This window comes from Boleophthalmus pectinirostris, unplaced genomic scaffold (assembly GCF_026225935.1).
Source record: "Boleophthalmus pectinirostris isolate CB_2022bp ecotype Guang Dong unplaced genomic scaffold, ASM2622593v1 HiC_scaffold_1, whole genome shotgun sequence".
Classification (NCBI taxonomy): domain Eukaryota; kingdom Metazoa; phylum Chordata; class Actinopteri; order Gobiiformes; family Gobiidae; genus Boleophthalmus; species Boleophthalmus pectinirostris.
Window position 1 is genome coordinate 2,985,353 of NW_026570970.1, and position 27,500 is coordinate 3,012,852.

At 45.2% G+C, this 27,500-nt stretch overlaps 1 protein-coding gene across 1 annotated transcript in view; it reads left to right on the forward strand.

Moving 5' to 3' along the window:
* Positions 1–27,500, forward strand: part of itga4 (integrin alpha 4) — a 76,450-nt gene that overhangs the window by 11,854 nt on the left and 37,096 nt on the right. Inside the window, exons 2-13 of the mRNA XM_055148830.1 lie at positions 283–477; positions 7,109–7,224; positions 8,756–8,856; positions 17,235–17,367; positions 17,475–17,542; positions 17,958–18,090; positions 19,422–19,507; positions 19,653–19,715; positions 21,772–21,912; positions 22,620–22,728; positions 26,397–26,491; positions 27,098–27,188. Of these exons, the coding sequence (XP_055004805.1) occupies positions 284–477; positions 7,109–7,224; positions 8,756–8,856; positions 17,235–17,367; positions 17,475–17,542; positions 17,958–18,090; positions 19,422–19,507; positions 19,653–19,715; positions 21,772–21,912; positions 22,620–22,728; positions 26,397–26,491; positions 27,098–27,188 (1,330 nt within the window). The 5' untranslated portion in view covers position 283. The remainder of the gene's footprint in view (positions 1–282; positions 478–7,108; positions 7,225–8,755; positions 8,857–17,234; positions 17,368–17,474; positions 17,543–17,957; positions 18,091–19,421; positions 19,508–19,652; positions 19,716–21,771; positions 21,913–22,619; positions 22,729–26,396; positions 26,492–27,097; positions 27,189–27,500) is intronic.

The window sequence follows — 27,500 nt, forward strand, 5'->3', positions numbered from 1 at the left end:
GCAAAAATCTAAGATCCTTTGATTTAAAGACTTGAAATGACTTGAAGTTCAAAACAAACGACTTGGACTTGACTTGGACTTACAGTATGGGCGAGGGACTCGAGACTCGACTTGGACTTGACTGTGTTTGACTTGGGACTTGACTTGGACTTGAGGTCAAAGACTGGAGACTTGTGGATTTGTTTAAAGTTTAAAAATCTAAACTAGAGTCAGTTTTATGTGATAAACTGTTAGAGCTTTAACGTTTGGAAAAGTCTGATTGTCCCTGGTGTGTCTCCTCAGAATGCGGCCCTGGCCCCTCCCCCTGGGGCCCCTCGTCTCCCTGGGGCCCCTCCTCGTCCTCCTGGGGCCCCTCCTCTCCTCTCTCTGTGTGTGGGGCTACACTTTGGACCAGGAGCACAGTCTGCAGTTCAGGGGCCCCGGGGCCTCCATGTTCGGCTACTCTGTCCTGCTGCATCGACACCGGAGCCACAGCTGGTACTGCGCACGCACCTGTCTGCACCTGTACACACCTGAACACACACCTGTACACACACCTGTACACACACCTGTACACACACCTGTACACACACACCTGTACACACCTGAACACACACCTGTACACACACCTGTACACTGTACACACCTGTAACACACACCTGTACACACACCTGTACACACACCTGTACACACACCTGTACACACACCTGTCTGCACCTGTACACACCTGAACACACACCTGTACACACACCTGTCTGCACCTGTACACACCTGAACACACACCTGTACACACACCTGTACACACACCTGTCTGCACCTGTACACACCTGAACACACAAGCTCTCACCTGTCTGCACCTGTCTGCACCTGTTCTCACCCGTTCACACCTGTACACACCTGTACACACACCTGCGCGGCGAGTCTTGAGCGTTTTGGCTCTAGACGTGCGTCCAAGGCGTCAGTGTCAAGAAGTTGAAAATGCTGAACTTTTCGCGTCAGACTCGCCGCGTCGACCAATCAGGGACGAGTATCCAGAGACGCAGCGACGTTATTATCAGGAAGAAAAAACCCAGAACCAGAACGAAAACCACAAACACGAGCGGAGAATAAATATATACACCACAATCACCGAGACGATCACGAGGACTACACCAGGACCGGACCAGGACTAAACCAGGACTAGACCCTGAATAGACCAACATTAAACCATGACTAGACCGGGACTAAACCGGGACTAGACCAGGACTAAACCAGGACTAAACAAGGACTAGACCGGGACTAAACAAGGACTAGACCAGTGTTAGACCAGGACTAGACCAGGACTGATCCAGTGTCATTAGTGGAGTATAAATATAAACTCGCTCCAGTCGTCGAGTCGATTTCCTCCACTGATGTTTTATGTCATAAAAACTCTAAAGTCTCTCAGTCTGGTCTGACATTGTTTCAGGAAAAGTCCAGGACCGGGCTCTTGTTTCCAGGGCAACAGACTCACGTCAAGTATTTTTGTCCCGTTCGTCTACGGCGTCAAAGACACGAGCGTCCGGGGCGTCTAAACTCAAATGCAAAGGCTCCAAATAGAGGCGTCAAGGCGTTTTTTGATGCTTTGGTGTGAACGGCCCTTCACGGTCAACAGTCAAAACGATCGTCCTTTAAGAGCGTTTGGAAAGAGACAAGTCTTCATTTGTGCTGCTCTGGTGGGAGGGGCCACGTACAGAGACGCTGGAGACGCTGCTGTGATAAACACCACAGAAAATTAACAAGATTTTAATAGAAAATATCATTCAAATATTTTAGTAGAAAATCAGCCGTGGTAGGGGTGGGCGATATATCAATATTTTAAATATATCGAGATAGTTTTTAAACTCGATATGAATTCTGACATATCGTATATATCGATATAATGTTTATATTCAATTTAGATTTCAGCGTTTCGTTTGTTTATCTTCTCTCTCGTTGCCTCCCTGATTTTGTTCGCTCGAGTCTCCTTCACTCGTCACTGTCACCATTAACGCCGAAAGTTGGTGCCAGTGAAAAGCTTCAAGCTCCATGAACCTTTTCCACCATTTACAGACAAAACCATCAGCAGCACATCCTCATGTTCCACCGAGTCGCGTCCTTTAATCCGAAAGAAGCTAAACGAGCTGAGCTGCATGAGAAGTGCTGTTTATGCAAATGAGTCATGCGCTTACGCTTTGTTTCTGTAAAATGTAAACACACGTGCGCAAAACTGCATTAAACACATGATTATCTCAAACGGGCTGATGTGGCTCTAGAGTCGTTATGTTTTATTTATTGTAAAGTTTATTTATGCAGATGATTTTAATAAATAATCTGCTGCAGTGTCACTTGTACAACAGTGTTTGGAATCGTTGGGTTTGATCTGCAGTGGATTGTGGGATTAAACCTCAGATCCTGACGCTGGATAATAACATGGATCTGTTAAAATAAGGAACATCCTGAGCTTCTTCTGCTGAAGGAGCTCATGGTTTGGAGAACAGAGTTAATGCAAAGATGAGCTTGTGTTCAGTTGTTTATTTATGAATGAAAAGAAGGAAATATGTTTTATTTCTTTTATTTTACAGTTAAATGATTATTTTTGTAATTAGGGTTTTTTGTAATCTTAAATGTTCCTGTATGAACTGCCGACCTCTTACACTTCAATAACAAAAAAAAAAAAAGGACCTTGTGGAATTTGGCAGATTTGTTTTTGCAGTTTTCAGTTTTAGGGGGTTATTTTTTTCTTGAACATATATGGAGATATATATCGTATATTGAGATATATCAAAATATATCGAGATATATTTTTTGATCCATATCGCCCAGACCTAAGCCGAGGGCCAGATTAAAGGTCTTGGAGGGTTGGATTCTGTTCACGGGCCGTATGTTTGACACCTCTGGTTTATATAAAATGCAAGGGGAGTTAAATTATCAGACTTTTCCTTTTTTTAATGACGATTTGATGATTTATTTTCCTCCTGAGTTTGTCTCTCGTTTCTCTGCGCTCACACGTCTCATGCCTCGTCTCCAGCAGATACAGTACGTAGCTCCGCCCACTCCGCCCCCTACAGTCTGAGACACACTGAACTCTGACATCCTCTTCCTGACACTAAAACTGTTCTATTACACAGAAATGTCTCACAGACCATTTTCTCACTAAAACTTATGAGTCAGAGTGTGAGAAACAGTGTGGTTGGGGGAAACAGTCGTCGGGGAAAATGCCAGCGCATCTGATTAAAGTGACCAAACTCATCAGTGTTTCCCGCAGCACTTTATAGTTTAAAGTGGTCGCCTTGACAACAAGTGTCCCCCGCCTAGGCCCGTAACGATAACACATTTTGCTGGACAATTAACTGACCAAGAATTTATTGCAGTAAACGATAATATTGACATTTTGAGACCAATTTCAACTAATATAATGACCATGGAATAAAAATGCAAATACATCCTCTCAATGATCAATAAACTTTACTTTCTAAAGAACATTTAACACAGACAAACAAAAACAACAGGCCTAAATAAAACAGACTTAACACAGGACTAGTCTAATGTGTCTGACTCACAGCGAGGACTTGTTAACAAAAATACACTTGAATAAACCACCGTTGAACCAAACACAAGCAAAGCAATAAATAAAATGGATTATTAAGTCCAAGTATTAAGTATTAAGTATTAAGTATTATCCAAGTCCGAGGTCGTTGGTTCTCGACCGGAAAAAGGCGTCTTGTCGTCTCCGGGCGGGTGGAGAGTCTCTACCTCAAGTGGAGGAGTTCAAGTATCTCGTTGTTTTGTTCTCGAGTGAGGGGAGGAAGGAGCGTGAGATTGACAGGTGGATCGGTGCAGCGTCTGCAGTGATGCGGTCGCTGTATCGGACCGTTGTGGTGAAGAGGAGCTGAGTCGAAAGGCGAAGCTCTCGATTTACCGTCAGTCTTCGTTCCTACTCTCACCTCTGGTCATGAGCTCTGGGTAGTGACCTGAAAGGACGAGATCACGGATACAAGCGCTCGAAATGAGTTTCCTCCGCAGGGCGTCTGGGCGTCTCCCTTAGAGACAGAGTGAGGAGCTCAGTCACACAGGAGGAGCTCGGAGTAGAGCCGCTGCTCCTTCACGTGGAGAGGAGCCAGTTGAGGCTCGGGCATCTGTTCCGGATGCCTCCTGGACGTGTCCCTCGGGAGGTGTTCATGTTCCACTGGGAGGAGGCCCCGGGGAAGACCCAGGACACACTGGAGGGACTATGTCTCTGGGCTGGCCTGGGAACACCTCAGGATCCCCCCTGGAGGAGCTGGAGGACGTGTGTGTGGAGAGGGAAGTCTGGGAGGACCTCCTCAGACTGTTGCCCCCGCGACCCGACCCCGGATAAGCAGAAGAAAATGGATGGATGGATTATTAAGTCTCTGTAACAAAATGTTTAGTCATTGTCTTACGTTGGTGTATAGTGTCTCGTCTCTCTGTTCTGCTGCTGTGAGACTCGACATTTTGGTCATTTAAATATTTGTATGAACCCGTGACACAGGATGTTATTCCACTACGAGGGAGTCTCTGTTCTGTCTGGTGTCGTGTTGGGTCGGTTCTCAGGTTCGGGTTCTCCCGGGGGCGGGGCTAGTTCTGTCGCTCGGGTTTGGGTTTATGTCGGCTGTTGGGGTTTGGGACATTTCTTCTCGTCGTTTGCGTTTCACTCGCTGTAGTTGATGCATGTGTCTGCTGAGACGTGTCCCACTCACCAGTGCTGATTCGGCATCGTGACTGACAGACAGCGGCAAAAAGCGTGCAGACTACAGGCGCGTCCGCTGTGTCGATAAACACGGCGCACGTTGGTTCAAGCGTCATTACGATTGTTAAACGAGATGAGTCAGAGCGATAGAAGCTTCTAACATTCAGTCTGTTTGAGAACGAGAGAGAGAGGAAAACAAACAAGCTGCAAATAGAATTTATTTATTTAAAAGTTATCGTATGATTAATTGATTTATTGATTATCGTTACAGGCCTAGATACAGTACGTAGCTCCGCCCACTCTGTCCTTTACAATTTGACACACTGAGCTCTAACGTCCTCTTCCTGACACTAAAACTGTTCTATTACACAGAAATGTCGCTCAGACCGTTTTCTGACTAAAACTTGTGAGTCAGAGTCTGAGAAACAGATCACGTTTATCTCGAGTCTTGTCATCGGGGCAAATACCAGCGCATCTGATTAAAGCTGACGTGAAGCAGAAAGTGATTCTAAAGTGTTTAAAGTGAATCTCTGTGTCAATCCTGAGTGTGTCAACGTGAAATAAAAAGTGAGCGAAAGTTAAAACCCTCGTCTGTGAGAATATTTCAGCTGTAAGTCTGTGGAGCTGTTTTCTGAGGACGACGAAAGAGAACTGTTTTACTTTTGGATCAAAATAAATGAAAACACAGCACACATATCGTCACGAGTATCGACCGAACACTTCTGTTTCCCGCAGCACTTTATTGTTTAAAGTGGTCGCCTTGACAACAAGTGTCCCTCGCCTTGAGTACGTCCCTCCGAACCTCGTGAATCCTCCCAAAACTACAGTCGTCACAAAGAATCTCCGTCCCTCCCTCCCCGGTCCTCACTTTTCTTCTTTTTTTTCCAATTTTCTGTGGGAAACACTGGAACACGTGTATCGAATTATATATCGAATATCGTTGCGTCTCGAGTCGTCACCTCTCGTCTCTTCGCTCCTGAAAACGCACTTTTTCACACTGGTTTTTAACTCCAGGTGTTTTTGTTTGGTTTTATTTGTGTTCTTAACCTTTAACTTTTAGTTTTATTGTGGGGTTTTTTTGTGTTTTATTCATATTTTTACTTGTTTATTCTCATATTTTGTTTTATCTATTTTGTTTTGTTTGTTTTTAAATGTGCTGTAGAAATAAACTTGACCTTGACCAGTCCTCACCTGTCGTCACCTGTCCACACCTGATCACACCTGTCCTCACCTGTCCACACCTGTCCTCACCTGTCCAAACCTGTCCTCAACTGTCCACACCTGTCCTCACCTGTCCTCAACTGTTCACACCTGTCTACACCTGTCCACACCTGTCCACACCTGTCCTCACCTGTCCTCACCTGTCCTCACCTGTCCTCACCTGTCCACACCTGTCCTCACCTGTCCTCAACTGTTCACACTTGTCCAAACCTGTCCTCACCTGTCCTCACCTGTCCTCACCTGTCCTCACCTGTCCTCACACCTGTCCACACCTGTCCTCCACCTGTCCAAACCTGTCCTCAACTGTTCACCTTGTCCAAACCTGTCCTCACCTGTCCTCACCTGTCCAAAACCTGTCCTCACCTGTCACCTGTCCCACCTGTCCTCACCTGTCCTCACCTGTCCAAACCTGTCCTCAACTGTTCACACTTGTCCAAACCTGTCCTCACCTGTCCTCACCTGTCCAAACCTGTCCTCACCTGTCCACACCTGTCCACACCTGTCCAAACCTGTCCTCCACCTGTCCTCACCTGTCCTCACCTGTCACCTGTCACCTGTCCACCTGTCACCTGTCCACACCTGTCCTCCTGTTCACCTGTCCAAACCTGTCCTGTCACCTGTCACCTGTCCTGTCCACACCTGTCCACACCTGTCCACACCTGTCCTCACCTGTCCAAACCTGTCCTCAACTGTTCACACTTGTCCACACCTGTCCACACCTGTCCTCACCTGTCCTCACCTGTCCAAACCTGTCCTCACCTGTCCACACCTGTCCTCACCTGTCCAAACCTGTCCTCAACTGTTCACACTTGTCCAAACCTGTCCTCACCTGTCCTCACCTGTCCTCACCTGTCCACACCTGTCCACACCTGTCCTCACCTGTCCTCACCTGTCCTCACCTGTCCACACCTGTCCTCACCTGTCCAAACCTGTCCTCACCTGTCACCTGTCCACACCTGTCCACACCTGTCCTCACCTGTCCTCACCTGTCCTCACCTGTCCTCACCTGTCCACACCTGCTCTCACCTGTCCACACCTGTTCTCACCTGTTGTCACCTGTCCTCACCTGTCCTCACCTGTCCTCACCTGTCCTCACCTGTCGTCACCTGTTCACACCTGTCCTCACCTGTCCTCACCTGTCCTCACCTGTCCTCACCTGTCCTCACCTGTCCTCACCTGTCCTCACCTGTCCGTGTGCAGGTTGGTGGTTGGAGCTCCGGTGGCGAACTCGTCTAACTCCACACTGCCGCCTTCTGGAGCCATTTACCGCTGCAGCCTCCAGGACCAGAGCCACCGCTGTGTCCCCATGGACGCAGGTATGTCCCCAATGTCCCCCGCTGTCCCCAATGTCCCCAAATGTCCCCCCGCTGTCCCCAATGTCCCCAATGTCCGCTGTCCCCAATGTCCCCGTCCCCATGTCCCCAAATGTCCCCCCTGTCCCAATGTCCCCAATGTCCCATGTCCCCATGTCCCGCTGTCCCCAAATGTCCCCCCGCTGTCCCCAATGTCCCCGCTGTCCCCAAATGTCCCCCGCTGTCCCCCTGTCCCCAATGTCCCCGCTGTCCCCAAATGTCCCCAAATGTCCCCCGCTGTCCCAATGTCCCGCTGTCCCCAAATGTCCCCCTGTCCCAATCCCCGCTGTCCCCAATGTCCCCTGTCCCCAATGTCCCCAATGTCCCCCGCTGTCCCCAATGTCCCCGCTGTCCCCAATGTCCCCCCGCTGTCCCCAATGTCCCCGCTGTCCCCAAATGTCCCCCCGCTGTCCCCAAATGTCCCCCGCTGTCCCCAATGTCCCCGCTGTCCCCAATGTCCCCGCTGTCCCCAAATGTCCCCCGCTGTCCCCAATGTCCCCCCCCCCAATGTCCCCCGCTGTCCCAATGTCCCCGCTGTCCCCAATGTCCCCCGCTGTCCCCAAATGTCCCCCCGCTGTCCCAAATGTCCCCCGCTGTCCCCAATGTCCCCGCTGTCCCCAAATGTCCCCCTGTCCCAATGCCCCGCTGTCCCCAAATGTCCCCCCCCGCTGTCCCCAATGTCCCCGCTGTCCCCAATGTCCCCGCTGTCCCCAATGTCCCCCCGCTGTCCCCAAATGTCCCCCCGCTGTCCCAATGTCCCCGCTGTCCCCAATGTCCCCAATAACCCACACTGTCCCACAAGACAAGCGCAGAGCTGCTCAGCGCGGGGAGGCTCAGACTGACAAAGATCAGTATTAGATTGTGTTGTATTCAAGACCACAGAGACCAAGACCAGGACAAGACCAAGACCTCTGAGGATCGAGACTGAGACAAGACCGAGACTTTTAAAGGTCAAGACCGAGACAAGACCGAGACCAAACCCCGAGAAGACCGAGACAAGACCGAGACCAAACCCCGACAAGACCGAGACAAGACTGAGTCCACGGCCACTGAGATCAAATTGAGACCATCTTTGTCATTTTTGACATTTATTTGTATTTTACAGATATTTTGACACAAATATATCAATGCTTTTATAAATCTGTCTCCATTTTATCACTTGTCGAGCATCAGACCTCAAGACTGAGTTTAAGAGTCTTCAAAACCGAGAAAAGAGTTCAAACATGGTTAAATCCAAGATGACACCAAGACCGCAAAAAAAAAAAAGCAACAGCACTACAACAGTACTTTTAGACACTTTGAGGATTTAAAAAAGTTTATGTTGTGAAAATTGAAAAGAATCTTACAAAACCCGACCTTTGTGAAGCCGGACGCCCTGAAGAACACGGGCAGGTTGAATTCTCAAAATGCATTGTGCTCTGCCGGGACAGAGGGTTTTTTTTTCTCACAGATGTTTGTCTCCGTGTTCGTCCTCACTCTGTGTTTGTTCCGTCAGAGGTCGGCAGATGTGGGAAAACCTGCGAGGGGGAGAGCGCCCACCAGTGGCTCGGGGTCAGTCTGTCACGACAACCAGGGCCCCAGGGAGGAAACGTGCTGGTAAGTCCACTCACCACCGGGGCCTCGGCCTCACCGGGGCCTCACCGGGGCCTCACCGGGGCCTCAGCGGGGCCTCACCGGGGCCTCAGCGGGGCCTCACCGGGGCCTCACCGGGGCCTCACCGGGGCCTCACCGGGGCCCAGGGAGGACATGGAGATGGCAGACGGTTGATAAACTGCAGATACACAATTTTAAAAGTCACATAAATGTTGACCAGGACTACAGATGGGAAGGATTATTCGACTCCTCGATAATCGATCATTAAGAATTTTATCGATCACGTTCATTTTTAATCAACAAACTGAATCTAGGTTTCTGTGTGTGAAACAGAACTAAACCAGGACTAAAACAGGACTAAATCAGGACTAAATCAGGACTAAATCAGGGCTAAATCAGGACTAAACCAGAACTGAAACAGGACTAAAACCAGACTAAACCAGGACTAAACCAGGACTAAAACCAGGATTAAAACAGGACTAAAACAGGACTAAACCAGGACTAAAACAGGACTAAAACCAGACTAAACCAGGACTAAACCAGGACTAAAACCAGGATTAAAACAGGACTAAACCAGGACTAAAACAGGACTAAACCAGCACTGAACTAGGACTGAACCAGGACTAAACCAGGACTAAACCAGGACTAAAACAGGACTAAATCAGGACTAAATCAGGACTAAATCAGAACTAAACCAGGGCTAAATCAGGACTAAACCAGAACTGAAACAGGACTAAAACCAGACTAAACCAGGACTAAACCAGGACTAAAACCAGGATTAAAACAGGACTAAACCAGCACTGAACTAGGACTGAACCAGGACCAATTGTCGGGATGGGTGCAGAGGTGCGCCCGTGTAAACTGTCGGGTGATCAGGACTGAGACCAAGACCAGACTGAGACCAGACTTGGACTGAGACTGATTCAGTCCTGGTTTAGTCCTGATTTAGTCCTGGTTTAGTCCTGGTTTAGTCCTGGTTCAGTCCTGGTTTAGTCCTGGTTCAGTCCTGGTTTAGTCCTGGTTCAGTCCTGGTTTAGTCCTGGTTCAGTCCTGGTTCAGTCTGGTTTAGTCCTGGTTCAGTCCTGGTTTAGTCCTGGTTAGTCCTTTAGTCCTGGTTCAGTCCTGGTTTAGTCCTGGTTTAGTCCTGGTTCAGTCCTGGTTCAGTCCTGGTTTAGTCCTGGTTCAGTCCTGGTTTAGTCCTGGTTCAGTCCTGGTTCAGTCCTGGTTTAGTCCTGGTTCAGTCCTGGTTCAGTCCTGGTTCAGTCCTGGTTCAGTCCTGGTTCAGTCCTGTTTTAGTCCTGGTTTAGTCCTGGTTTAGTCCTGGTTTAGTCCTGGTTTAGTCCTGGTTCAGTCCTGGTTTAGTCCTGGTTCAGTCCTGGTTTAGTCCTGGTTCAGTCCTGGTTTAGTCCTGGTTCAGTCCTGGTTCAGTCCTGGTTAGTCCTGGTTCAGTCCTGGTTCAGTCCTGGTTCAGTCCTGGTTCAGTCCTGGTTCAGTCCTGGTTTAGTCCGTTATAAATTTTTTCCATGTTTCATTTAAACACAAAATTGAAAACTGAAAAAACTAATCATTATCTGTTTTTTCATTTTGGTTTTGGAGACAAATAATGAAGAAAACTGTTGTTTTTTTCGTTTTCTTATTTTTGGTTTTATTTTGAAAAACAAATGAACGAATGACACAGATGAATTTCTTATTGTGCTTAAATAATTTGTTCTTTTCCATGGCAATTATTATTTTTCTAACCTGTGCTGATTGTGAATTATGTTTTTAAAGTTTTCTAAACATAAATCTGATTTTGTTGAAGCCCGAACAAAATCACCGTGTTTAGAAAAGATGTGAAACTCAAAAATGCAAGAAATGGAAAATCAGACTTATTTCCTTAAAACAAAGTTGAGTGATTTCACAAGAGTCGAGCGGCGCGACGTAACTCACTTTTATTCATCTGTTTGTTTTGAACGAAGAAAAATACAAAACTTATGAGAAGTTTTTAATCAAAATCTGCCCAAAAAAGACCAAATAATCGTCTAAACCGATTTGATGGACCAAAAAATATCACACCGATATTTGAGACCTGATTTTAGTCCTCATTTTAGTCCTAGTTTAGGCCTAGATTAGTCCTGGTTTAGTCCTGATTTTAGAACTGGTTTAGACCTGGTTTAGACCTAGTTTAGACCTGGTTTAGTCCTGATTTTAGTCCTGGTTTAGTCCTGGTTTAGATCTAGATTTAGTCCTGGTTTAGTCCTGGTTTAGACCTGGTTTAGTCCTGTTTTAGACCTGGTTTAGTTCTAGTTTTAGTCCTAGTTTAGGCCTAGATTTAGTCCTGGTTTAGTCCTGGTTTAGACCTGGTTTAGTCCCGATTTAGTCCTGGTTTAGACCTAGTTTAGTTCTGGTTTAGTCCTGGTTTAGACCTGGTTTAGTCCCGATTTAGTCCTGGTTTAGACCTAGTTTAGACCTAGATTTAGTCCTGGTTTAGTCCTGATGTAGTCCAGGTTTAGTCCAGGTTTAGTTCTGGTTTAGTCCTGGTTTAGTCCTGGTTTAGTCCTGGTTTAGACCTGGTTTAGACCTGGTTTAGTCCTGGTTTAGTCCTGGTTTAGTCCTGGTTTAGTCCTGGTTTAGTCCTGGTTTAGTCCTGGTTTAGTCCTGGTTTAGTCCTGGTTTAGTCCTGGTTTAGTCCTGGTTTAGTCCTGGTTTAGTTCTGGTTTAGTTTCTGGTTTAGTCCTGGTTTAGTCCTGATGTAGTCCAGGTTTAGTCCAGGTTTAGTTCTGGTTTAGTTCTGGTTTAGTCTTGTTTTTTATATATATTTTTTTACAAATAATCTCAGAGTTTGAAGAATAAACTGCATCATCTTTTGGTTTGAGGAAAAACACAAAGTTGAGTAAAAAGAGGAACGATCAGAAAAGTGTCATAAAGACTCTGGAGGATATATTTGGTTTTATGTTTTGAGTTTGTGAAAAGTTTTGTTCTGCAGAAGAACGAGACTGCGGTTTATCGAAGAGGAACTCAACACGGAAAAGTTTTCATAATCATAATTTATTTAAAGCTCCGGACTCGATTTTTCCCACGTCTCTGAGTAAAAATAACTTTACAAATGAATTAAAATGTTGACATTTTATGGATATTGCAGGAAATAAACAAACTGAGATTTTGATTTTAAATTTTACAAATTTGACCAAACTGTGTCTTCAGAATCGAAAAAAACACATTTAAATCAAATATAACTTTTATTTTTTTAGTGTTTTGGTCCAATCAGAAGCAGAATGAGCTTCACATGACCAAGACTAAACCAGAACTAAACCAGGATTAAACCAGGACTAAATCAGAACTAAACCAGGATTAAACCAGGACTAAACCAGAACTAAACAAGGACTAAATCAGGACTAAACCAGAACTAAACAAGGACTAAACCAGGACTAAAACAGAACTAAACCAGGATTAAACCAGAACTAAACCAGGACTAAAACGGGACTGAACCAGGACTAAACCAAGACTAAACCAGGATTAAACCAGAACTAAACCAGGACTAAACCAAGACTAAACCAGGACTAAACCAGGTCTAAACCAGGACTAAAAGCAGGACTAAAAGCAGGACTAAACCAGGACTAAATCAAGACTAAACCAGAACTAAACAAGGACTAAACCAGAACTAAACCAGGTCTAAAATCAGGACTAAACCAAGACTAAACCAGAACTAAACAAGGACTAAATCAGGACTAAACCAGAACTAAACCAGAACTAAACCAGGTCTAAAATCAGGACTAAACCAAGACTAAACCAGAACTAAACCAAGACTGAACCAGGACTAAACCAGGACTAAAACAGAACTAAACCAGGATTAAACCAGAACTAAACCAGGACTAAAACGGGACTGAACCAGGACTAAACCAGGACTAAACCAGGACTAAACCAGGTCTAAACCAGGACTAAAAGCAGGACTAAAAGCAGGACTAAACCAGGACTAAATCAAGACTAAACCAGGACTAAACCAGAACTAAATCAGGATTAAACCAGAACTAAACCAGGACTAAACCAGAACTAAACCAGGATTAAACCAGAACTAAAATCAGGATTAAACCTTTATCTGCTCTAGGGGGAGACTCACATTCACCTGGTTTAAATGTTTGAAAACTTCTGCTCTGTTTTACATTATTGTTTCATCTTTTTTATTTTTATGATGTCGTTTCTTCATCTCAAACATCTCTGGAGTCGTGTTTTGTTTCGTTCACACTTGAGGCTGTACCAAAAATCGAAACGTCCGTAAATCGCGATCTCAACTACGTCAACGATAACGTGCAGTTTTTTTTTAGGTTTAATTTATTTTACAAACTCATTCCAAATTTTAAATGCGAATTTTTCTGGAATTCTTGGTCCTTTCAGCTGATCCTGTCTCTCTGCTCTTTCTGTCTGACGTCTCCTGTCTGTGTTTTTAATAAAATGGAGGAAAATTGAATCGAAAAATGAGATTGATCAAGAAAAAATAAAAAATAAATAAAAAATCATGAAAAAAAAGTGATAAACGTGATTCTTTTTTCCCTGTTTGGCTCAGTCGTACAGTTTGTTATAAAACTTTTCTGTCTCTATGGAGAATGTTCCGCAGTGCAGTTGGTTTGAACTTTTTTTCCCAACTCAATGAAACTAAAAAGTAAAACCTTTTCTTGAAACAGAATGATTTTAACCTTGTTTTGGTCAAATGTTGTAATGTGCCACAAATCAGTCAACCTGGAATAGAATCTAGAATATTGCTTTACACAGATCTGACTCTGCTGCTTTTTGAGTTTAGTTTTGTCTTTTTAATATTTATTGTTTTACCATTTTTACCAACAACAAATATCTGCACGTTACAACTTCACTTATCACGCGGGAGGAGCTCGGAGTAGAGCCGCTGCTCCTCCACGTGGAGAGGAGCGTCTGATGTCTCATGTCCCACTGGGAGGAAGAGCCAGGACACACTGGAGGGACTATGGCTACGTTCAGACTGCAGGGTTTAATGCTCAATTCTGATTTTTTTTGAGAAATCCAATGTTTTTTCGAGCTCGTTCACATTTCCAGTTAAATGTGACTTGTATGTGACTCCAGTGTGAACATTAAACGGTCCAAAAGTGTCCCACATGTGACACTGGAGACACGACGACGTCAACCGCAGCGAGCGTCTCTGTGTTTACACAAGTTGAACAAACATGGACGCAGCATCGAGCACCTGGAGATTTTAAAGTTCCTCTCGTACCGGAGCCAGAACATGAACAACTTACTTGTTTTAAGGAGGAGATTGAGAAGGAGAAGGACCAGGTTTTTGGTGGTGGTGTTTTGTGGTGAGTGGAGATGTGCTTCACTTCAGTCACACAGAGTTCATGAACAATTTCTCCTACTTCATCGCAGAATAGTGACGTTTGTGTCCTGTTGATGACGTGTAGGTGGATGAATGTGACCTGACCGTTCACACTGAAGTCACATGTTAAAGATCAGATATGGATCAGTTTCAGGAGCACATATCAAGTGTCCTGGGTCACATTTGAAAAAATCAGATCTGTGTGGTTCAGACTGACATTAAAAGATCAGATACAGGAACATAGAGACAAAAAATCAGATTTGGGTCACTTCAGGCTGCAGTGTGAACGTAGACTATGTCTCTGGACTGGCCTGGGAACGACTCTGGGTCCCACGGAGGAGCTGGAGGAAGTGTCTGGGGTGAAGGAAGTCTGGGAGTCTCTGTTTAGACTGATGCCCCCGAGACCCGACCCTGGATAAGAGGAAGAACATGGATGGATAATACAACATTTTACAATTTTTTTTTTTTGTTTGGCAAAAAAGTAGTTTAATTTTTCTTTTTCCTTTTTTTCTTTTTTTTTCTTTCTTTTTTTTTTTTTTTTTTTTTTTTACTGAAATCATGCTTTCATTACCTTCACCTGCATCTCCACAAAATCTTTTGCCCTGGACGACCAATGAAACTGAGATGTTTGTCCCTTTGGCTGTAATGTTCCACAGTCTTCACATGTTTAACACAAACTCTGCACATTTAGGCTGAGTTCTTCTCTCAACCTGAAAACACTCTGTTCCACCTGGTGATGTCATGGCTCTTCTCTGTGTCTAAACTCCACAAACTTTCCCTAGAATCTGTCAGATCGTCTCAGGTCTGGATTTTGGCCTGAAACTTTGAAGTTGCAGCTTCTACTTGTTTTGTCGAATCTTCGTCTCTCAGCAGAAGAAGCTGAAGACATCGTAGACTCTCTGTGGTCACTTCAACAAAACAACAACAAAGTCAAATAAAATAAACAGATAAAAAAAAAAAAAGAAACTCTGGGTTCTTCTGGTTTATTGTAAATCGGTTCAGTTGAGGTTAAAATGACGTCAGAAGCAAAACGTCCTGAGATGTGTCCAGCAGGATCATCTCATCCAAACATGTGTGAATGAAACTAAACACAACTCCAGAGATTTTTAAATATTTTTTCATGAGGAAAAAACATTATAACATGGATAAAAACCGGCAGGAGGAAAATGTGTGTAATATTTACCTTTTAAAGCGTCGGGTTAAACTCATTTCACTAAAACACTTCAGATCATTACAGCCTCGAGAAGATTTTTATAACAACATTCTTGCTCTTCTAATGTCTCTCCTCTCACAGAAATGATGATCTGACAAATATAAATATAAGAAAGCATTTTTGTTTTGTTGGATTAACGTTAAAACTATCAGAAAAAAAAAAATGTTGCCATGGAAACAAGCCAAAATTCTGTCCTTGCCAATGGGACGTCCTTACACAAACACTGGTGTAAACAAACCAGATGCATCGTGGTGATAGGAACAAAAATGTATATTGTGACCACGTCCCTTTACAAACCAGAAGTCCACCATCTTGGATTTTATTTTTTTTAAATAAACACATGCAAAAATTTCAAAAAATGGAAGGGTAAGAGTTAGGGTTGTAGGGTTGGGGCTCTGGTTACGATTATGACTAGGGTTAGGTTTAAGTTTAGGGTTATTAAGGTGCGGCATAGGCGCAAATGAGGGCCGACCATTGCCGCTTGTGGCTATATATACTGGGGATGTAACAACAACTGAAATATCGTGATATCATATCGTCAAAGTTCTCACAATAATATCGTGGACCATCACAATGTATCGAATCACAAGTCTCTTTGTTTAAATGAACAGTTCTGGTGCAGGAATAGATAAAAAAAAAAAAACACAGAGGAACTACATAGACCATGATCCTTTGCTCCATTTCAGTGCAGACGACAAGAAGAAATAACAGTTCTAACACTTTTAACTCTTAGTTCTTTGGATTACGTCTTGTCAAGGTGTTTTAAGAGGAGAAAAGTCACACGTTTTGTTTTCACTGCCGTCATAAAATATCGTAATAAATATCGTATCGTGAGATTTGGATATTGTTACATCCCTATTATATGTAGATATATTTTTAATATATTTTATTTTTTGCAGTGGCTGTTTTACACATACTAAGTGTCTGTATGTCTGTGTGTGTCTGTGTGTGTGTGTGTGTGTGTATGTGTGTGTGTATGTCTGTGTCTGTGTCTGTGTGTGTATGTGTGTGTGTCTGTGTGTATGTGTCTGTGTGTGTGTGTGTGTATGTGTGTGTATGTGTCTGTGTGTATGTGTGTCTGTGTGTATGTGTCTGTGTGTATGTGTCTGTGTGTGTATGTGTCTGTGTGTATGTGTGTCTGTGTGTATGTGTGTGTGTCTGTGTGTGTATGTGTGTCTGTGTGTATGTGTGTGTGTGTATGTCTGTGTGTGTGTGTGTGTGTATGTGTGTGTGTATGTCTGTGTCTGTGTCTGTGTGTGTGTATGTGTGTGTGTGTCTGTGTGTATGTGTCTGTGTATGTGTGTGTGTGTATGTGTGTGTATGTGTCTGTGTGTCTGTGTGTATGTGTCTGTGTGTATGTGTCTGTGTGTATGTGTGTCTGTGTGTGTATGTGTGTCTGTGTGTATGTGTGTGTGTGTGTGTGTGTGTCTGTGTGTATGTGTCTGTGTGTATGTGTCTGTGTGTCTGTGTGTGTGTGTGTGTGTCTGTGTGTGTATGTGTCTGTGTGTATGTGTCTGTGTGTGTGTGTATGTGTGTGTGTGTGTCTGTGTCTGTGTGTATGTGTCTGTGTGTATGTGTGTGTGTGTGTGTATGTGTGTGTGTATGTGTCTGTGTGTCTGTGTGTATGTGTGTCTGTGTGTATGTGTCTGTGTGTGTGTGTGTGTCTGTGTCTGTGTGTATGTGTCTGTGTGTATGTGTCTGTGTGTGTGTGTGTATGTGTGTGTCTGTGTGTATGTGTCTGTGTGTATGTGTCTGTGTGTATGTGTCTGTGTGTGTGTGTGTGTATGTGTGTCTGTGTGTATGTGTCTGTGTGTATGTGTCTGTGTGTATGTGTCTGTGTGTGTACAGGCCTGTGCTCATCGCTGGAAGAATGTGTTTTACTCCCAGAGGGACGGTCAGAACAACAAACTTCCGAACGGAGTGTGTTTCAAATACGGAGCGGATCTGAGTCACGGCCAGCCCCACATCCCCTGCTACACAGGTAACGCCCCTCCGCAGACCTGACCCCACACTGCCCGGACACGCACACAGGCGCCGCGCTCTGATTGGCCGATGTCCTGGTCTGATCGTTGTGTGTTTTTTTTACAGCTCACCAGAGGAAGTTTGGAGAAGACTACGGCTCGTGTCAGGCCGGAATCTCCAACGTCCTCACTCAGGTCAGACACAAACAACAGGTCCAGTCGTAGGGAGTATTATCTGTTACATAAGAATGAGTTGTACAGTTGTAGGGAGTATTATCTGTTACATAAGAGCGAGTTTTTGTACAGTTGTAGGGAGTATTATCTGAGTTGTTGTACAGTTGTAGGGAGTATTATCTGAGTTGTTGTGCAGTCGTAGGGAGTATTATCTGAGTTGTTGTACAGTTGTAGGGAGTATTATCTGAGTTGTCGCACAGTTGTAGGGAGTATTATCTGAGTTGTTGTACAGTTGTAGGGAGTATTATCTGTTACATGAGTTGTTGTACAGTTGTAGGGAGTATTATCTGAGGTTGTTTTTTTAGTTTTTGTTTTTTACAGTTGTAGGGAGTATTATCTGTTGTATGTCATTCTTTCTCTGTGCACGTACCTCCAGGACCTGATGGTGATGGGGGCCCCGGGGACGTCGTACTGGACCGGTTCAGTCCTGGTCTACAACATGTCCAGTGGAGTCATGTCCTCGTATGTGGACGACCACTCTGCCACGGTCAGCTTCGGCAGCTACCTGGGTAAGCCCCGCCTCCAGGACTCATAACCCCGCCCCCAGGACTCATAACCACGCCCCCAGGACTCATAACCCCGCCCCAGGACTCATAACCCCCGCCCCAGACTCATAACCCCACCCCTCGAACTCATAACCCCGCCTCCGAACTCATAACCCCACCCCTCGAACTCATAGCTCCGCCTCCGAACTCATAACCACACCCCTCGAACTCATAACCACGCCCCTTGTACTCATAACCCCACCCTGGAACTCATAAACTCCTGAATTTATAACCCTGCGTTTGAGTTTCTTCCGACTCCCGCTTGGACCTCGGATTTGATGTCACGTCCCCAACATGACTGCCACAAAAGTTCTGCAGCGATACTGACACGGTAAAGTACTGCAGCGATACTGACACGGTAAAGTACTGCAGCGATAGTGACACGGTAAAAGTACTGCAGCGATACTGACACGGTAAAGTTCTGCAGCGATACAAGTGACTGAAACTGTCAATTAAACCACCAAAGTGCCCAAACACAATGCAAACACTACATATTTACATGTGGGCGCAGCCGTCTTGGATTCTGACTCAGAATCGTTGCACGGTCGACGTTTTTCACCATCGAGTTCACAGTTGCACCGTCCAAGGAAAAAGGGCGCGTCGTCTGTGTCACTAGGCAACTTCCTCGGAAAACCGACGGTTATCGGAAGGATTATTGAATGCAGGGTGACCCTGCCCCTTGTACTCATAACTCCGCCCCCCAACCTCATACCTCCGCCCCCAACCTCATAACCCCTCCCCTCACACTTATAACCCCGCCCCTTGCCAAAAGTAAATAACATTTGTGACTTAAAAGGACTTGGATTCTGAGTATTTTGGACTAGTAACCCTTAATTCCTATGTTATTTTAGACTGGTTCCAATATTTATTTTTCATTATCTATTGATCTATTTATTTTAACTATTTATTTTATTTATTGATTTATATTTTTTTGTAAATTATGAATGATATTGGACTGGATAATTTTACACTATTGTCTGATCTGTTCTAATGTCGCTCCCTCGTCACACACAGACCTGGAGTTGTGTTTTGTTTCATTCACACATGTCTGACACACAAACCCTGCAGGTCTAGCACGAGTTCTTCTCTCAGACTGTAAACACTCTGGTCCACCTTGTGATGTCACGCGATACTCAAACATGTGACTGGAACAAAACACAAGTCCAGCTCTGTTTTTGACGAGGGAACAAAATTAGAACATGACTTAAAGCTCACGTCATATAGGACCTTAACGTATGACTCTATGTGTTTGTGTGTTTTTGTTTGTGTGTGTGCGTGTGTGTGTGTGTGTGTAGGTTACTCGGTGGGCGCGGGGCCGTTCCTGAGCGAGTCGTCGATGGAGGTGGTAGGGGGCGCTCCGCAGTACAACCAGAGGGGAAAGGTACAGTCTGATTTAAATGAAAAAAAACATCTGAAGTTCTGAGGAGCCTCTAACCCCGTCCCCTCTGTGTGTGTGTTTGTGTGTGTTTGTTTATCTGTGTGTGTGTTTGTGTTTCTGTCTGTGTGTGTGTGTGTTTGTGGAGCAGGTCTTTATCTTCTCTGTGGACTACAACAGGCTGAGGGTTCTCACCAACGTGTCGGGGAAAGAGGTGAGCTCACTGTGACACTGTGATCTGTAACCTCTGTCCGCGAGTAAAACCGACTAGTGGCCGCTCCAGGTACTGCAGCTTCCAGGAGCTTGGGCCCGTTTTTAGCTGACATTGCATCGACAGCTTTCATAAAGGTCGGGTTTTGTAGGATTCTTTTGTGTTTTTACAATATCCCAACAAAACAAAGAAAGCTAAAAAACAGGACAACAGAGAATCAGAACCCATGGGAAAAAGGGCGTAACTATCCCTTACGTGGCTGATGTTTCTGAAAAACTACAGAGGATTTTCAAAAAACATGAAATCGAAGTCTATTTCAAACCTACAAACACTTTAAGGTGGACAAAATACCAAGCCACAAACAAAGCAATGTGGTCTACTCCATTCAGTGTAGTGAAGACTGCAGTGAACGCTACACGGACGAGAGAGCAACACAGGACCTCAGTCTGCTGTACATCTCCACCTAAAAGCGACTGTGAGGAACAGATTTGAGCCAGAGAAAAGAATTGGTTTGAGAGAGGAGCTAAAGAAGCTGTTTTTGTTGAGAAAGAGAATCCTTCTTTAAACAGAAATGGACTCAGACACCATCTGTCTCCTGTTTACAACTCCATCCTCAAACCTCAAACAAAACAAACAAAAGAACAACAGGGATATTCAGGTCAGGCCCTGAGGTGTGAAAACTCCCATTATGGACCTGAATGATTATGTTAATATGACCCCTGTGCAGTTCACTCTGTGCAGTTCAATAGGCTGAGCAAACTAACAGAGACAGTACTGTACTGTAAAGAGTAGATATGTTAGTTTCAGAGTAGTTTCAGTGTAGTTAACTCCTCCTGCAGGCAGATATAGGCGAGTTTCATTGTTGACAAAAGCGCGTGTTGCATGCTGGGAATTATTTTGTTCGGCAGCAAGAAACACTAATTCAACATGACGGACGGAGCGAGAAAGCACGTAAAGGGTATTGATCCCGGTTATTTATCCACTCTAACGGCAGAGGACCCAAGACCATTTGACCAGAAATTGGTCATAAGCATCGACAGACAAATCACCCTTTTCAACCCCGACAGAGTCTGGACCAAACCAAATTTCTGGTCAGAATCTCCAACTACCTGGACAAATATTCACTTGGGCGATATCCACAATGACTTGGTGGAAACTCCTGGGCCATTCACAGCAGAAAAGATGAAAACCTCCAAGAGTCTCGATGTGTTGTTGAACTTGTTGGAGTCCACGGTTTGTTAGGATCTTCTACGTTTGCTCTGTGGATGTTTGAAAGTCGTTTAATTCACCGTTAGCGGTTCTTTTCACTCAGAATACGAAAAAGACATTTTCCTTCTTCCGTGCTTCTATTTGTGCGTCCGATAATGCAGCAGGAATTTACCATTATCGAGGAGAAATACGTGAGGTTACGAACTGTGTTTGACGCTACCGTGTTTCTTGCCTCCGACCAAAATATTTCCCAGCAGCAACGCGGGCTTTTAATAACAATGACGTCAGCTGAAACTCGCCTATAAGGAAATGTCCACAAGTGTCGACCAGATAAAATTTTGTCCATTTGAGAAACTGAATTTCTCCTTTTGCCATTTTTACAATATGAACTTTAAATTTTTTTAAATCCTCAAAGTGCCAAAAAGTGATGTTTGTCAGACTTAGCCTCGCCCCCCCCATGAGCCTGCGCTCGCTCCGCTCTAGCAGCTCTCGCAGCTCGCGCTCTGATTGGTCAGAACTGCACGTTTCTGTCGTCATACATTTTGTTGCGTAAGGCAAGTGTTCAGGAAGTAATGTGGAAGTGAAAATCTTTTTTGGCACGATGCTTCAATGAGCACAGACCACTGAAAACAATACAACGCCATCTTGGGTTCATCTTCTAAATTTGATTCTAGTTCTAGTCTCTAACACACTGTGGGAGAGTCTGAAGGTCACTCAATGATTCTAACGACATAAACTACTAAAACCTGAAATCTCAGGCTGCATGTTTGACCTGAATAAGTTTTCATCATTGGTCTTCTTCAGTTGTGTAATAAAAGCTCATGTTCCTGGTGGACTCGGTGTGTTTCAGTTGGGCTCGTACTTCGGGGCGAGTCTGTGCGCACTGGACCTGAACGCAGACGGACTCTCGGACCTGCTGGTGGGCGCTCCCATGGCGACGGGGGCCAGCCGCGAGGAGGGGCGTGTCCACGTCTACCTCAACCGAGGACAGGTGAGGAAGGTCACGGACGCTGTACATTGTGTGGCAGAGCAGGTTAAACTCAGACTCTGGAGGCTTTACAGACTCTTAAAACACACTGAGAATGACAGAAAAGACACTTGTGTTTCTTCTTTAATACCTTCAATGAATCTTTAGTCTGGACGCTGAATTTAGTAGAAAAACAACGACAACTCTGACTTTGTTTACTCTGCCAAATGATCCATGAGCTCCGAGGATGAGTGTTTTTTTCCAGGCCCCACTGTTGTTTTTATCCAGGCTGTGGTAGAAAGTGATGAATCAGAAAAGTATAAATGCTTAAATCAGCACTATTAATGGTCAGAATCATTATATATTTGACTCACTTAGTTCTCAGAATTTCATTTATTCTATAGATTTTCTTTAGAGTCTTTTAGTAGATTTATTTATTGCGCTTGTTCTGTAACAAAATTGAGTATCCTTAGTTTACTTCTTCACACTATATGATATTGGACTGGTATCGGTATCGGCGAGTACCCTAAGGCCAAATATGGGTAAAATGTCACTAAAATGGCCAAAAAAAGACATGTAGATAATATTAAACCATATTTACTGCGCTGTAGTGAAAAGAAGTTGTTTTAAATGTTATTTATCCTTTATTTGTTGTTACATGTGACTTCTGGATTCTGTTTTGTGAGTAACTGTACATGATCCTTTGTATGTTTTGTCTCCGTGGAAACCAGGCGGAGCTGCAGGAGGCGGAGTTTGTGCTGTCGGGCAGTGATGCGTACGCGGCGCGGTTCGGGGAGGCCATCGCTGACCTCGGGGACCTGGACGATGATGGTTTCCCCGGTAACAGACTCCACTTTTTCTACTCCAGAGCACAGAGTGTGTACAGAGCAGAGACGAGTCCTGAGCGAGTGTGACGTCCCCACAGCGTTCAGTTCCAGTCAAATGAAGCTCACTGAGGCTGGCGGTTAAAGAAGCCAGGTCCATGTTAGGAAAAGGAAAATAAACAGGCATGAAAATCTCTCACCTTTCAGCGAAATTCACCAAAACAAGTGACCTACATGAATAATTGTGTAGATTCGATGAGAAAAGTTTGCGGGGGTGGGAATTGGAAATCGTCCACTGAAATGGACAGGGACACGACGGTCTTTCACAATGGTCTATTTTTTCTAATTTGTACCGTGAATTTATTTTCAATTAGAAAGTTATGCGTATATTATCAATAACAAAGTGTTTTTTTTAGAGAGAAATGTTGAATACATGCAGCATGTAACTAAAAAATAACCGTTTGAATAATCGTGATTTCACTATCGAGGCTTTGCACCGTCACGTGTCCCTATAGCTACGGTAACTACGCCGCCTTGACACCGGGCAACACTATGTCATTGACTTCAGCAGCGTCGGAGAAACATGGGCAGGTTTTGTTGTGTATTTGGTTGTTCTTGATGCTCTGAAAGGATAAAACGATTCGTTTCTTCACTGTTCCTCTGGAAATTACTCATCAGGATCAAACAAGGGAATTATCGGAAAAAAAAAGACGCTGATTATGTCTAGAGAACATAAACCACGAAGAGATTTCCAATGGTCCCATCAAGACACACTCACGTCACTTTCATCAAGGTATTTGCTATTTAAATTGTTTCATAGTTTATTTAATGAGAGAAGCACATTTACTGAACTAAAATGTAAAAAGAAAACATCTGCAGTAGAAACTGTATCTTCCAGCGCACATATAAACATGTCACTCGTCATAGGACCCATGTTTTCTTTATTGTCTTGTTTATCCACAACTATGTCTTCTAGAATTAATCGTTTTTTGTGAGTGGATCTTTCTAACGTTGGCGAGGATCTTTTCATGACCGATTCTTTCAAGGTTCGGCTCACAGACTCTTCGACTCGTGCGTCATGTTGATCACAGGAGCCCAGTGTGGGTTCGTTGAATCTTTCAGAGCTTCTACACCAGGGGTGCTCAATACGTCGATCGCGATCTACCAGTCAATGGCCAAGGTCGTGTGGGTAGATCGCCGTGTCTCGTCTCGGACTCGCGTTTGGACTCGGTCTTGTCTCTCACTCGAGGTCTGACACTCAACAAGTGTGATCATATTTCATTCCGGCCGCTGCTGTTGGTAATAAACTTGTAGCGGGTGCAGGAGCGTGTGGGGCGTCTCAGTGCAGCCTGTGCGCTCATTTGAAACCCGCGGAGACTCTACGGCGCATCACAAACACACACGCTCCCTATGCACGGCTCGTCTGCGACAGCGTGTGCCCTCGTGTACCAGCGTGCATCACAGGGCAGGTTCAACTTCCTAAACATCCTACCTGTCCATCTGCCTCACGTCAGCACGCCGCCCCTCGCCTTTTCACGCTCTCGCTCCTTCCTGCGTACAGCGAACACAAGCCCCTCCCACAGTGCGGCTGATTAGAAGAAGCAAGACCAAACGTGAAGCAAAAACCAGTCTAAATTTGTGTTCCAGTGTTGGCACAAAGCAGGTCTACAGCATAGAGCGGATCTACAGAACAGACCTACTGCCACATTTGGCTGAAGTTTGTCTAACAAAAGTGACAAATGCATCTGTGTTTGTCACGATGTGTGTTTGGTTTGGTAAACGTGCAGAGGCTGGTAAATATCACTGCAAAACCAGAAAAGAATGAAACTCCAGTTTGGAACTTTAAAAAAACAGGTTTAAAAATCTTCCTTCACTTTTTTCACAGTTTTGTGTAAAGTGCCAGAGGAAGTTCTCTTAAAGAAGAGGTTCTCAAACTGTGGGGGAGGGTCCAAAAAAGGGCCACAGAGTGTTTCAGTGCAGTTTGTTTGACTTTGTATTAGGTCGATCATTTTGACTTGGTCATTTTATAAGTAGTTTGCACGCTGAAAAGGTGTGAGCACCTCTGGTCTAGAACAACCAAATACACAACAAAACCTGCCCATGTTTCTCCAGTACTGCTGAAGTCAGTTGCATAGCGTGTGTCATGGTGGCGTAGATACCGTTGCCATGGGAACACATGACGGTGCAAAGCCTCTATAGTGAAATCTCGATTATTCAAACGGTTCTTTTTTAGTTACATAATGCATTTATTCAACATTTCTCTCTAAAAAATAGCCTCTATTGACCAAAATAATCGAGATATTGATTTTTTCCATAGTGCCGGGCCTTTAAAATAATGTTTAGTTTCACAAATAATTCTATTTTAATCGTTGTTTTATTGCTGTTTTCGCTGGAGGCTCTTTGTGCTTTTACACGCCTCTCAGTCTCTTCAGTGTTCTGTGTGTGACCCTGACCCTGCATCCTGTGTGAAAACGAGCATCTGCACACCCTCTGCTGCACTCGCACACACACACACAGACAGAGACACACACACACACACAGACACAGACAGAGACACACACAGACACACACAGACAGACACGTGCGGGTGTACAGGGTGCGGTCAGTAACGGCCTCGCTCTGCCCGGGTGATAAGGGGGGCGGGGCCGTCGTTAAAGTGTAATGACAGAGCCCCGCGGACCCTGTAATTCCACGTGTTTGTTTACTGGAGCTCGGGCCCACCCACGGTTTGCTCAAGAGCACAGCGACAGCAGCAGTGCGGCTCGTTTCTGCGGGAGTGCGACGGTGATTGTCAAAAGTCACGAGAAATCACTGTCGCCCCGAGCGCTCTTACAGGGACGCGACGCGGCAGAATGTGTCCTGCCCCGGGTCAGATCTACGGTACGAGGAGCTCTGGAGGTCAGAATCAGTCCTGACCTCTGACCTCTGACCTCTGACGTGCAAAGAACAACAGTGGAAACCGTGTAAAATGACCCAGTTTGTTTTTCACGTGTTCCTCACAGACCGAAGGGGCCGTTTAAACTCATGACAAAGCTCCTGCGCATTTTTAAAGTCCACACACCTCACTCTTTCTGAGCCTGAGGAAGTGTCCACTACAGGAAACTGCTATTGTCATTATGTCCCACTGCTCTCAGACTCTCCACACAGGACCTCATAGACCTCACATGACACACACAGGACCTCGTGGACCTCACAGGACACACACAGGACCTCGTGGACCTCACAGGACACACACAGGACCTCGTGGACCTCACAGGACACACACAGGACCTAACATGACACACACAGGACCTCACAGGACACATACAGGATCTCACAGGACACACACAGGACCTCGTGGACCTCACAGGACACACACAGGACCTCGTGGACCTCACATAACACACACAGGACCTAACATGACACACACAGGACCTCACAGGACACATACAGGACCTCACAGGACACACACAGGACCTCGTGAACCTCACAGGATACACACAGGACCTCACAGGATACACACAGGACCTCACATGACACACACAGGACCTCACATGACACACACAGGACCTCATGGACCTCACAGGATACACACAGGACCTCACAGGACACACAGGACCTCGTGAACCTCACATGACACACACAGGACCTCATGGACCTCACAGATGTAAGATCAGACCTTCTGACTGAAGCCTTGTGTTTCAGATGTGGCAATTGGAGCTCCTCATGAGGACGAGCTCAGAGGAGCTGTTTACATCTACAACGGCCGAGAGGACGGCATCTCCCCCACCCCCTCACAGGTGAGACCCCGCCCCTCACAAGTGAGACCACGGCCCCCTCACAAGTGAGACCCCGCCCCCCTCACAGGTGAGACCCCGCCCCCTCACAGGTGAGACCCCGCCCCCTCACAAGTGAGACCACGGCCCCTCACAAGTGAGACCCCGCCCCCCTCACAGGTGAGACCCCGCCCCCTCACAAGTGAGACCCCGCCCCCTCACAGGTGAGACCCCGCCCCCTCACAGGTGAGACCCCACTCCGTATCAGGTGAGGTAAGTTGTTTTTTTAACCCAAACACAGTGGAGAGGAGTGTAGCCCCCTCACACCTGGAGCTGTGTGTGTGTGTGTGTGTGTGTGTGTGCGTGTGCTTGTGTGTGTGTTTGTGTGTGTGTGCCTCCAGAAGCTGCAATTTTGTGTGTTTTTTGTCTCCCACACACTGGTCGTGACATCATCACGATCTTTGTCATTAAGAGAGAGCAACTGCTTCTGTGCCCCCGACCTGACTCACTCTGGACATAGGTTCATGAAATGTGAGACAAGAAAAGTCATGTCCACATTATTAACTGTTTCTGTGTTTTGTGTGTGTTGTGTGTGTTTTGTTGTTTGTTGTGTGTGTGTTTTGTGTACAGAGGATCTCGGGGGCGTCTCTGGGCAGGGACCTGTTCATGTTCGGTCAGTCGCTCAGCTCTGGGGTCGACATGGACGACAACGGCTACCAAGGTACTGCCCCCCCCCCTCACCCGTGTGTGTGTGTGTGTGTCTGTGTGTCTGTGTGTTTGTGTTTGTGTGTGTGTTTGTGTGCTCCCTCACTTGCAGTCTTCATCTTAACTGAGGCTCAGTTTTTGTGTTGAAGTTTCTGTAAAAGTGACATAAAAAGATATTGTTTTAAAAATGACTTATAGTTAAGATCAATGATTAGAACTTAAAGCCACAGTGCGTAACTTTTTACATATACAGTGGGCATATTAACGCTTCCTCGGACGCTGGTCACTTCACTTAAAATAAACCAACATGGATTCAAATCTTTAATCT